The 13,026-nt window shown below is 30.5% G+C and overlaps 1 protein-coding gene across 1 annotated transcript; it reads left to right on the forward strand.

Annotated features, from left to right (window-relative positions):
• Window positions 1–444: 444 nt before the first annotated feature.
• Window positions 445–12,788, forward strand: LOC147813951 (uncharacterized). The gene is made up of 5 exons (XM_087160167.1): window positions 445–708; window positions 2,293–4,154; window positions 4,257–4,771; window positions 4,885–5,585; window positions 12,630–12,788. The coding sequence occupies exons 1-5, from the start codon at window positions 445–447 to the stop codon at window positions 12,786–12,788; spliced, it is 3,501 nt and encodes a 1,166-aa protein (XP_087016293.1).
• Window positions 12,789–13,026: the final 238 nt, after the last annotated feature.

A 13,026-nucleotide genomic window follows, 5' to 3' on the forward strand; every position in this document is an offset into this window, starting at 1 on the left:
TTACGCATGAAGTTCATATTCAAGAGATACCACAAAATAAGAGCTCACGAAATTCGAAATTTAAAAATGATTAAGATTGATCTGAAATTTAAAATCATAATATGCTTTGCATGCGTTAAATAAGGTAGCGATATCGGAAAGTTTTCCCTTCTTTTTCTATACATTTAAAACTTATTGTTAAGAACTGCCACGAGGCGGCGCTCATATCATATGACACATTATTATTCAGTTGCCATTCAACTCTAGAACAGGGAACATCCCCCTGTCACTCAAAATGATCTTGTCAATTTTATGTTATTAAGTTTGTAAATAAATGTTTATGTTTGTTACAGTCCGCTACTTTATAGCTCAATATATCACGAACACTAAACAAAAAGTGGTCATCGCCGAGCACGAAGACAAACCGAACGCTTGTGGAAATTGAGTACGAAATCGAAACGAACAATGGCTTTGGAGCAAATAACAGTATTTAACCGAAAACGGGGTTATATACGAGGACAATTGACAAGGATTGAAAATGCACTTCAACAAAATACTGATTTACCTGTGGACAATACGGACATCACTCAAAAATTATCAACTTTGGATAAACTTAGAACAAAGTTAGAGGATCTACGCAGCGAATGCTATTCTACTTTGTCGGATGAGGATTTGCCAGATTTTGAAGAAAGTTTAGATGGGCTGCAAATTGACCTCGAAACATGCGAGGTAAGCTTTCAAAAACTTTTAAATCCAAATTCTAATTCAAATGAAAATAGTTCGTCCTCTGGTAACTGTAAACTAAAATTACCGTCAATTAATCTTCCCGAATTTTCAGGTTTATATGTCGAATGGTTGTCATTCAAAACGCAATTTATGTCTTTAATTGACGATAACAAACAGTTGTCAGAACAACAAAAATTGTTTTACCTTCAGTCGGCACTTAAGGGTAACGCTAAACAATTAATTACGGTAAATGATACGTACAACAGTTTATTCGAAGCATTGAAAAAACGATTTGAAAATACACGGTTGCTAATTATGAGTCATATTGGTGAAATATTTAATTTTTCTAAAGTTAAATGTGAATCTGCGTCTAGTTTAAGACAGATGCTCGATAAAATTGAAAGTAATTTGCGATCATTAAAACAACTAGAATTAGAAACGAACCCTCTTTGCGAAGCAATATTAATTTATATAATTATTCAAAGAATTGATATTGACTCACGTAAATTATACGAAATGGAATTGGGTTCGGAATTACCGAGTTGGGAAAAATTTACGGAATTCCTAACTAAAAGATGTCAAGCACTAGAAAATGTAAACAGAAATTCAGGCGAATTTAAACGGGAACCAACCCCGAAATTCAAAACTCTAATGGTGAAAAACGAAAACAAAAATAATTGTTTATTAGGATGCATGGAATCCCACCCTATTTTCAGATGTAAAAAGTTTATCGATTCGAACGCAGATGATAGATTAAAATGTGTTGTAAGGAATAAATTATGCTTTAATTGTCTCGGATTTCACACAATGTCTAAATGTAAGAAAATTCATTTAAAATGTAAATCTTGTAACAAGAATCATAGTACAATGTTACACGGAGCGAACTTTTTCTTCGATAGACAAAATCAAAACAAAAATGAGGGTGTGGCGCCAATGAGCAGTAAAGAAAGAAATAATTCAGTTTCGGAACAAGAAGTTACGCAATCACAAATGCCAGATGGAATTAATAACAGACCGCAAGAGGCACCATGTTTATATTCTTTTAATGTAAATAAAAACGTTCTTCTTTCTACAGTGAAAGTTAAAATATTGCAATCGAACGGAAAATATTTGCATTTGACAGGGCTATGCGATTCTGGAAGTATGAAATCTCTTATTACAGAAGAGGCAGCTAATTTATTGGGTTTAAAAAGATCGCGTTGTAGGTCAAATTTAATTGGATTGAAAAATACAGTATTTCCGATCACTGAGAAGATTTATTCGCGTATAAGTAATGATGAGGAATCATTTAGTAAGGAACTCGAATTGTTAATTTTGCCAGAAATAGCCGGAAATGTTCCTTCGGAAGAAATAAATATTTCTAATTTGAATTTACCCGAAAACGTTAAGTACGCTAATCCTAATTTTTATTTACCGCAAAAAATATCGATTCTTTTAGGAGGAGACGTATTTTATGAATTGTTAAAAGGAAATCAAATTCGATTAAGGGGTAATTCTATTATTTTAATTGAAACAGTTTTCGGGTGGATGGTTACAGGTTCGATCCCCTCTACACACCCACATGATTCCAAATGTTATTTCATACAGGACAATGTTGATGAAGGGTTACATAAATTTTGGGAATTAGAGTCAATTGGGATAGTTCCAAATGATAATACAGATGAGGAAAGTACTGCTTTAGCTCTCTTTAAAAATTCTGTAGATTACAAAGAAGGGAGGTATCAAGTTGGGCTACCATGGAAACATGATTTTAGGGAATTAAACGATAACTTAACTGTAGCCAGAGGACGGCTAGATCATTTGATTAGAAAATTTGAGAGACGCTCAGAACTGTATGAAGATTATCGTGAAATTCTGAAAGACTATGAAAATCAAGGCATCATAGAGAAGGTCCCAAAAGACAAAGTACAAACAGATAAACCGCTATTTTATCTACCATTTTCCATGGTTTACAGAGAATCAGTCAGTTCTAGTAAACGAATAGTTTTTGATGCCAGCTCACACGAAGAAGGTGAACTTTCCTTAAATGACTGTTTATACGCAGGACTTAGCCTAAACCCCCTGATATTTAACATGCTCATATTTTTTCGTTTGAATGCTGTGGTGATCTTAGCAGATATCGAAAAAGCGTTCCTTCAAATATCGTTGAATGAGACAGATCGAAATGCAGTGAGATTTCTTTTTCCAAGTTCGAACCCGGCCATAAGTGAGCAGTATGACATAAATATTTTTAGATTTTGCAGAGTTCTTTTTGGTGTCAACGCTAGTCCCTTCTTGCTTTCTGCCACAATTAAGGAACATATCAAAAAATATCAAGAGTTGCATCCCGCTACAGCGAATATGCTCAATGAATGTCTATATGTCGACGACTTCATAGGAGCTCTCGACGACGTGAAATCTGCCTTTCAGATGTCGGACGAAGCCAAGAAAATTATGGCAGAAGCAAGCATGAATCTGTGTAAATGGAGTTCAAACAGCAAGGAACTGGTACAATTATGGAAGGATTGCGGGTTCGAAACCCATCCCATTCATTCGGAAGCCAATCCTACAGCCAATTTACACAAAGTTCTAGGACTGCCATGGCATGTGCATGAAGACTACATCTCTGTAGATCTGAAAGACTTGCTTAAATTCGATGGAAAAGAAAGCATTACTAAAAGAATTGTTTTAAGAACTATCGGGAAACTGTTCGACATATTGGGTTTTCTTAGTCCGTACACAATAAGACTCAAGTGTTTACTCCAAGATTTGTGGCTTAGAAAGTGTCCGTGGGATACGGAACTTCCACCGGACATTCGCCAACAATTTATTCAGTGGAGGTCTGAATTATCGGTCTTTTCAAAATTACAAGTTCCTAGAATGATTCTAGATTCCAGTCTAGATGATGCCAAGGTACTTCAAATTCATGTATTTTCGGATGCCAGCCAAAGAGCATACGGAACAGCAGTGTACCTTAGAGTGAAGTACAGTGACAAAATCACAGTTAATCTTATAGCATCAAAGAGTCGTGTTGCTCCATTAAAGAAACTGACTCTTCCAAAACTAGAACTAATGGGTGCATTACTTGCAACCAGACTCGCCAAAGAAATAGAACAGATTGTAAAACGAAAAGGATCCCCAACAGTTCATTTTTGGACAGATTCCCAGATCGCATTGTTCTGGATCAAAGGACCTCATCATAAATGGAAACAGTTTGTTTCCAATCGAGTGAAAGAGATTCAAGCCCTTAGCAATCCTGAATCTTGGTCACACGTTCCCGGTAAACTTAACATTGCTGACATTCTTACGAGAGGAGTTAGTGCAGAAGTTCATCTGAAAAATAAGGCCTGGTGGTCAGGTCCCGAGTTTTTAAGAAAAGATGAGATTTCAGTGTTTGAGTGCTCTAATTCCATTGCTGAAAACTCTTACCTTTCAGAGTTAAAAAAAGGTTCCTCTGTTGAAGAGGATATGTGTTTTGCTTTAACTAATCAAAATGTTATGTTTTATAATTACCTACTTAAACTTACCAATAATTTTTCTAAACTTGTTCGTATAGTTTCATATATTTTTAGATTTATCTATAACTGTAAAAATCCAAAGAACAAGGCAGGTAGGTATTTAGATTTTGAAGAATTGAACAAATCCGAAACTTTTCTCTTAAAATTTGCCCAAAGTGAATATTTAGAAGAATTGAATGCTTTAATGAAAGGTGAGAATGTGAAAGGTAAAAGTAAATTGTCTTCTCTTAATTGTTTTATTGATAAAAAGGGTCTTATACGTGTTGGAGGTCGAATTGTAAATTCAAGTGTTAATGATTGTACTAAACATCCAATTGTCCTTCCAGCAAAACATCCCTTAACCTATATGATTGTACATTATTTTCATTTGAAATATTTACATGTCGGAGCACAAACTTTGTTGTACTTAATACGTCAAAAATATTGGCCTGTGAACGGCAGAAATTTGTACAGGTTGGTAATACACAATTGTGTTACGTGCACAAAAAGCAAACCAGTTTTAGAGCAACAATTAATGGGTCAGTTACCTAAAGAACGAATCGAACCTTCTTCTCCATTTACCATAACAGGTATTGATTTTGTGGACCATTTTATATAAAATTTAAAGGACAAAGGAAAGGTGTTTTAAATAAGATATATGTTGCAATTTATGTATGTTTCTGTACTAAATCAATACATTTAGATTTTGTAAGTGACTTAACATCAACAGGGTTTATAGCTAGCTTGAAAAGATTTTTTTCTAGAAGAGGTAAGGCCTCTAAAATTTTCACTGACAATGGACGAAATTTCGTGGGTGCAGACGCTGAACTGAAACGGCTTTTTAAAATTATTAATTCACCAGATGAACCTTTGGCTCAATATTTTGCTGAGGAAAAAATTGATTGGCATTATAACCCCCCAAGATCACCAAATTTTGGAGGATTATATGAAGCCGGCGTTAAATCTTTTAAATTCCACCTAAAACGGATAGCGGGAAACTCCAATTTTACTTTGGAAGAATTCATTACAGTTTTAGCAGAGATTGAAGGAGTATTAAACTCCAGGCCATTGACTCCATTGTCAGCTGATTTCGAAAACTTTGATACCCTAACACCTGGGCATTTTCTTATTGGGAGACCCATCACTTCCATTACAGAACCCCAACTTGCAGATATCAATGAAAATAGACTCAGTAAATGGGAAAAGATTTCTAAAATTTCTCAAAAAATTTGGAGACTTTGGAAGAGAGATTATTTAAGTAATCTCCAAGAACGCCACAAATGGCAGTTCAGTAAAGATAATGTTAAAATTGGAACTTTAGTGTTGGTGAAAGAAGAGAATTTGCCAGCAACTAAATGGTTAACAGGAAGAATTGAGGAAATATTTAAGGGAAGTGATGGGAAGGTAAGAGTTGTAAATATACGTTTGCCACAAGGCAATATACTTAAAAGATCAGTACGCAACATTTGTATTTTACCTATATATTAATTCTTGTGTTAAAATTTTCATTATAATTGTAAAGTTGAAATTACGTGAATGTATATTTGATGTTTTGTATGAATATTGTCAATTTTTCATTTTATTTTATTATGTAATAAGCATTGTAATTAATAATGATTGGATTTAAACATCCAATCGGCGGGGAGTGTTAAGAACTGCCACGAGGCGGCGCTCATATCATATGACACATTATTATTCAGTTGCCATTCAACTCTAGAACAGGGAACATCCCCCTGTCACTCAAAATGATCTTGTCAATTTTATGTTATTAAGTTTGTAAATAAATGTTTATGTTTGTTACAGTCCGCTACTTTATAGCTCAATATATCACGAACACTAAACACTTATTTCAACGACATTAAGTTCATGAAAGGAAATGCCATAAAAATACCCTTAAAAAATGCGTTTTTGAAACAAAGCTTAGTTACTCCTATTTGTTGGATTATAATGCATGACACGTGAAACCAATATAGAATATAGAATGTTGTTTAACAATTTGGAATATAGAATGTTGTTTAACAATAAAAACAAAAGATCTGTTTAAAATATTTAATAATATTTCTGAGCTGTAGTTGCTTTACGAATAAATATTAATTTAAAGTTAGAATTATCGTTCCATATTTATATAAACAAATTATACAGACAAATTATACCTATGTTATTATATCATATAAACAAATTATACTTGTGTTAATATATTATATAAACAAATTATAATTATGTTAATATATTATATAAACACATTAAAATTATAATGAAATTAATAAAATTGATGCTTCGTAGTTTTTAATGGTATTAAATGTAGTATTAATTCGTAGTTTTTAATGGTATTTAAATTATTCACTTCAAGCCGTTCAAATATTTACTTAATAAAATTTTATTCAAATTATTCACTTAAAGTAATCAAAATATGACAATCTCAGTTCTATATGGCTACTTGCTATTATATTTTCGTTATTTGTTTTTATAAGAAAAACTGTAAACTGTTTACTCAAACTAAAAACATTTTCAGTTCTGTGGTATTTGTAAGGTTATTTAAGGGGTTAAGAATGTATCGATAAAAAAAGTCTTATCAAAATATATTTGAAGCTGAAGAGCAAACATGCAACACTGTTCAAATGACTTACATGGATATAATTTTTTAAAAAAAATAAATACATATTTTTTTGTACACTTTAAAATATCGTTGACAAAGTAACAAATTTCTAAATGCTTCAAATAATAGTAAAAATCTTTTTGTCTAAGATGAAAATAAATCCGTTTATTTTTTTTAAATCTAAGGGCTATTTTTCTACCTATACCAATAGAAAACTAACAAAGATGTATTTATCTAAGTTTCTTTCCTTTATTCTTTTGTTTCTTGAAAAACCTATTTTCATAGAGCTCATTAACCTTAATTACTTTACGATTGCGTCTTGTTTTCTAAAAGCATGCTTCCATTCTTGGATACTTAACCCCATTTAAACATTTTTTTTCAGTTAAACAAACTACAGTACTAGAGTTATCATTTACTTTTATCTGTTATACTATTTGATTTTCTAAATAAAAAGTATTAAGATGGTAATAAGAAAAATTAATTTTAAATTATATATTTTGAGAAACAGTTGTCATAATTAAGCTCAATGGTGTTAGAGTTTATTTCATTAACGGAGAGTGTTTTACAATTAATGTAGTTATTTTTAGAATACTTAACCGATTAAATGCTATCCATAATCTCAATATTTTCGAATTTTCTTCGAAACTTTCACATAACAATATTAAAACTAAGCACATATATATTAAACGCTGATTTATAAGGAAAATGCTAAGGAAATTTTTGCTTGACTGAAAATATTAAAGCAGTAAAATGAACTTTTCTGATTTTTGATTAAATTATTTTTGCGCAAGAAACATTCTACATTTTTGATGATATAGATGCTTTATTTTTTTTATTTATTCAGTCGTTTTATAATTTATACTAGCTAAATACTCGTTCTTCCTACGAAGTGGATGAGAAGTAAACAATAAACCAGTTCTGAACAACAATATGAATTACTGCAGAAAACTAAAAGACATATACAGACATAACTAATGAAGCTTATGATGCTTAAAAAACTTTGATTGATGTAGTTATTATTACTTCTTGCCCTTGCAGGTGGCTTTGCATTCTTGAGAAAAGCACTTATGATAATCAAAATTTATCATATCTAAGCAAACTTTTCGACACTTTTGGGGGTCCAAAGTTTTCATTAAAAATATACTATCTCAGTGCAGTTTTAATTAATAATACTTAAAAGAAAATAAAATTAATATAATACTTTGTACCAATATTAGAACCTTTGGTTTTTAGTTAAAACTGTACCAATTGCCATAATGTCAGAAATATCTACTACAAAAATAAATTAAACATTATTGGCGTCTATTTTTCTATTAAATTCCACTTTTCATTTATTTTGTTTAATAGAACGTGATTTAAGTTGACAAGTACCTATCATAAATGCAATAATTTCAAGTATTACCAGTTGATCATCGAATCATAATTAATAAAAATAACTTAACGAGCGTGACATATACTTTTTTTACTAATAAGAGCTATACGCTGGCATACAACAATCATGTCAGAGTTCAAATATTTAAGAAAACATAGTCGTTTGTAGTTTTATTTGTATCAATGCCTAGTTCTAAACTAATGACGAAATTTCATTTTTCAAACGTCTCTCACTAAAGTACTAAAAAAGATTTTTAAATGAGTTTTACGATCGGAAGTTAAATTTGTTCTATGCTGCCACTGCCAAATTTCAGAATGTTAGAGCAAACAACTCTGAAATTATAAGACTCTGGATGACACACAAACTCTTGATGTTATTATTATAGATTTCTTTCAATCAGTTTGTGGCAACATAAGTAATTTGGTGTATTTTATGAACAAGGTGTCACTTCATCAATTAATAATCAAATAGGTGATAGCACTTTTTTTTAAAAATTTTTTAATCAATTAGGGTAAACCAACCAGTGAAGGAACACTGCCCAGTAAAGGAACATTTCATATATATTGATTAAAAATAAGAATTTGAAAGTTTTTCTTCAGATTGATTGGTAACAATAGCTTACTGCCCAAACAATAGGAAGTCATCTACCAATGTTTTGGATTACCTGGTCAAATAGACTTCACTGGAAAAATTTTTGAATTTACTATTATCTCTGCAACACCTTGTTTCTTTGAAAAAATTAAAAGGTGAGTGTTTGTAATTATATGTTTGAAGTGGAATTAATTGCATGTAATAGTTTTATTTTTCTCACTGTGAAAAAGAGAATTCAGAATATAGTTATTGAAGTTGCGTTTTATTTTTTTTAAGCATCATAGCGTAATAAAGTACTGAGATAAGGGGGTGTTTATTCACTGGATCACCAAACGATGAAAAGCCAGTGAAGGAACAAGTGTTCCTTTACTGGAGTTTTTCTAAGTTAATGAAAAAAAAGATGAACTTTAATTTTCTTGTGCCTTTAGTGATGTTCCGCATCAAAAGTATGTTAAAAATTCGAAAAACAACTTCTAACCAGTGAGGTGTCTTTAAATATTTGCATGGCTTATAAATTCATAAAGAGCATTAAAAAATAACCAAAATTAAGTGTTCCTTTACTGGGTGCTCATTCACTGGTAAGAGCTGTCTCTTCAGTTGGTTACTTTCTACTTGTTATTTGAACCTCCAAAACTTTAAAACAATATTATGTAAGTTCTCCACAATTTTTTTTACATAATTTGCAATTAGTAACAAATATGTTGACATTGAACTAAAATTACGAATTTTGATATTAATATGATTTTTCAAAAGGCAAGTGAAGCTTAAGTGTTCCTTCACTGGTTAGTCTACCCTATATGTATTTTTTTCAGATTATACAGGTGCAGTTTCTAGACAATGAAATTTGCAAATTCCATGCTATGATTAATTATGAAAAATCAAAATGTTTGGTTTTTTATTAATTGGTGATTTTTCTTTAAGACCATATCATCTCTTTCAATGAACTTGACACAAAAGTATGCGTTAAAATATGTGCATAGTGCGCAATAAAAAGCTCATCGATGATTTGAAATTAAAGTTGTTTTGAAACGAAATGTGTGTGAAATTACATATCTTTATCAAACGTCTTGAATACATATGCTTATTTTAATATAAGTAATACATTTAAAAGTATTATTGGTATTCCTAATTTCAGTAGAGTTCACTGACTTTTTCAGATCACTAAAAAGCTTTATTTAATCATGTGGAACTCAACAATATAATAATACTTATAAACAAGAGGACATATTTTAAACCTAATACTTTATTTATTAAAACTTATAATCTTCCCTAAACTTAAAAGGATCAATGAATTCTTTGTCATGACACCCTTTGTCATTGAAAAAGAATTCCCTCTCTTACTTAATCTCTAATTTATTGAATTTATACCACATCTTATTTTATAATACTTGGAGTTCACTGACTTTTTCAGATCAATTGAAAGCTTATTTTAATCATGTGGGACTTAAAGATATAAACAAGTTGACATGTTCTTAAACTAGTACTTTATAAGATCCCTAAATAATGGTTGGATAAATTCCAAGATTTTTTTTCTTTTTAGTTTTCAGCAGAGAAGAATCTATACTTTCGTGGTAATAGCTATTTTTAGAACAACGACCCATTTTGAATAGGGAGAATTTTTCTCAGAAAAATAAGCAAAGAGTTTTTTTAGGGAAAGTAAAACACTTAACGTTCATTCTAACTACTCAAACAAAAATGTATTAGATACCGCTCAGGATGATCTAAAATTATTACTGTTTCATTAAATAATGAGGCTTATATATATATATATATATATATATATATATATATATATATATATATATATATATATATATATATATATATATATATATATATATATATTATACGATGCTGAAATAGCCTTAAATATAACTCAGAATTTTGTGTAGACATGAGTAAATCTTAATATTTTTTAAGTTTAAGCATAGAATAACAACTAGTGTTTTTTTCAAAGATAAGAGTCGTTTTCTGATAATATGATATGATTAATAATATGATCAATCATGTATGATATATAATCATCTATATATAATATATAATCATCTATAATATATAATCATCTATAATATGAGCAATAGCATATAATATAGCAATCACATATTCAAATTAATTTTCTCCCTTTGCTAAATGCATAAATGATTAACAAACTAGTTTTATTTTACGAAATATTGTATATATGTTTTCTAAATTAATGATTCTTACTTTACTTTCTGTCGTAAAAATATTTTTACTGACACTGTGCACCATCACTGTGTATCATATCTTAATGTTATTATAACTTTTTGCGTCACTAAATAGTAAAAATGGTAAGGGCTTCTTCACAGCAAGTAGTGTAAAAAGACATTCTTTGTGTTTGCTGCACATGGAATTATCATGGGTTCTTAGTGAAGCGAAATACCGATTCGATGCAAAGTATTTGCCACGACTACTTTAGTCGTGTTTAGATACACTAAAAATGCTTCCTGTTTAATTAAGAATTTAACGACCGATTATTTATTTGAAATTATAAAACTACAGAAAATCATCTCCGATCATATATCACTCATGTAATAGGATAAGTTTTAGAAAATTGAAATTAATAACAGAATACTACAATCTTAAATATGTCCAGAACAATTTCATTTCTAGTTTAGATATAAATGCAGTTGGTAACTCATTTCTAAAATTAAACATCTGCAGGCTATATGAATCACAAATTAATGAAATTCATTTACGAAAATCTCCTGCAGTGCCAGAAAGCGTGATACGGTAATTTGATAAGTATTTAAATTTTGAGTTACGATTTAATTCTGGAGAGTAAATTATTATGCCACATATTTGTGGGAATAGAAGCATTAAACTAAGAAGATCACAGAAAATTAGAAATTTTTTCCAATTGATGTCAGACAATATTTTTATTCAATTTATATATTTTTCATTTATGAAACCTTATTAAAGCTCCGAGGTATTTGAACATTAACTGAAAAATATGCACTGTAATATCATTCAGATTTTGTTGTTCAACAAACCGAAATTTAAAGTAAGAGAACACCAAAGTCTTAAGTTTAGCACTAAATCGCAAGTTCATACAAGGTGTCATAAAAAAAAGTTTAGAGTGCGTTGCTAAATAAAAAAAACCAATAGAGGAGAATGCTTACACCAAACTGACTTGCATTAACATGATTCATTGTACGAGATTTCAGCTTAAAGGTATCGTTAATAGATTACTGGCAATCGAATTCGAAAGGGCGTGAATGTATTGAATAACTATACGCTGCTTTACGTATACAGAAAAAAAGTTCGCCTTTAAAAATGTATGAAAATTTTAGGTAATAACCATAATAACATTTCAATTTTTAAATTTATGTCAATTGAATTTTGAAAAAAATTAATCATTTAATTTCTATCCACTTCTATTCTTTTAAGCCGAATTCAAAGCTATAATACTGTCATCGCTGTGTTTGATTTACGAACTAATTTTATTTTACGAATACTATGTCTATAATTCTTAAACCAACTAATGTTATTGTTAATTCTATTGTAAAGATAAGTTTACTGGCATTTAATGCGTATTATAAACTTATAATGTAATAAACTTTAGAGTTTCGGAACACCAAAAATGGTGGCAACAACTATACACAGAGAGTAATGTGAAGAGCCATTCCAAGAACTTTCGTTGGTATTTTATTACACCAAGAGTTATCGGGTATTTCACTTCACCGTTTTTAGTATTTAGTTATTGCACCAATTTTTGAAGCAAAGATATGCAGATGTTTTTTACAGAGCATGTTAGAACAAAAAGTTATTTTATCTTCACATATCACCTATTATTATCATTTTACTACATTAATGTATGTATTACAAAAATTTAAATAATCATTAATTAAAAAATCTTTATTTTTTAAAGGAAAAAAGTACTAGAAATACAGGCGAACATACAGAACAAGTTCGCCTGTTGACCTGGCCAGCACGTTCTCCTGATCTCTTACCAATTGAAAACGTCTGGTCAATGGTTGCTGAACGACTGTCTCGCCACCACTCGTCAGGCACTATTGTCGATGAATAATGGCATAATATTGAAGCTGCATGAAATGCTTTACCCGTCCATGCTATACAATCTCTGTTCGACTCGATGCCTGGAGAATAATTGCTGTTATTGTTGTCAGGGGAGGCTGCTCTGAGTACTGATTCCTCAGGATCTGTACATCCAAATATCCTGAAAATTTAATCACTTGATCTTCCAACTACAATGTATGTTCCCGAACTATGAGTTTTTTTAGGTCAAGTGCCATTGCCCGGTATAT

The sequence above is a fragment of the Parasteatoda tepidariorum genome, chromosome 3 (genome assembly GCF_982258835.1).
Source record: "Parasteatoda tepidariorum strain Cologne lab strain chromosome 3, Ptep-v5.0, whole genome shotgun sequence".
Lineage (NCBI taxonomy): Eukaryota > Metazoa > Arthropoda > Arachnida > Araneae > Theridiidae > Parasteatoda > Parasteatoda tepidariorum.

Coding starts and splice junctions, on each gene's coding strand:
- LOC147813951 (XM_087160167.1), top strand. CDS start 445: ATGGCTTTGGAGCAAATAACAGTATTTAACCGAAAACGGGGTTATATA. Junction 709..2,292: donor TTGACCTCGAAACATGCGAG/GTAAGCTTTCAA, acceptor TATTTCATACAG/GACAATGTTGATGAAGGGTT. Junction 4,155..4,256: donor TCCTCTGTTGAAGAGGATAT/GTGTTTTGCTTT, acceptor ATATATTTTTAG/ATTTATCTATAACTGTAAAA.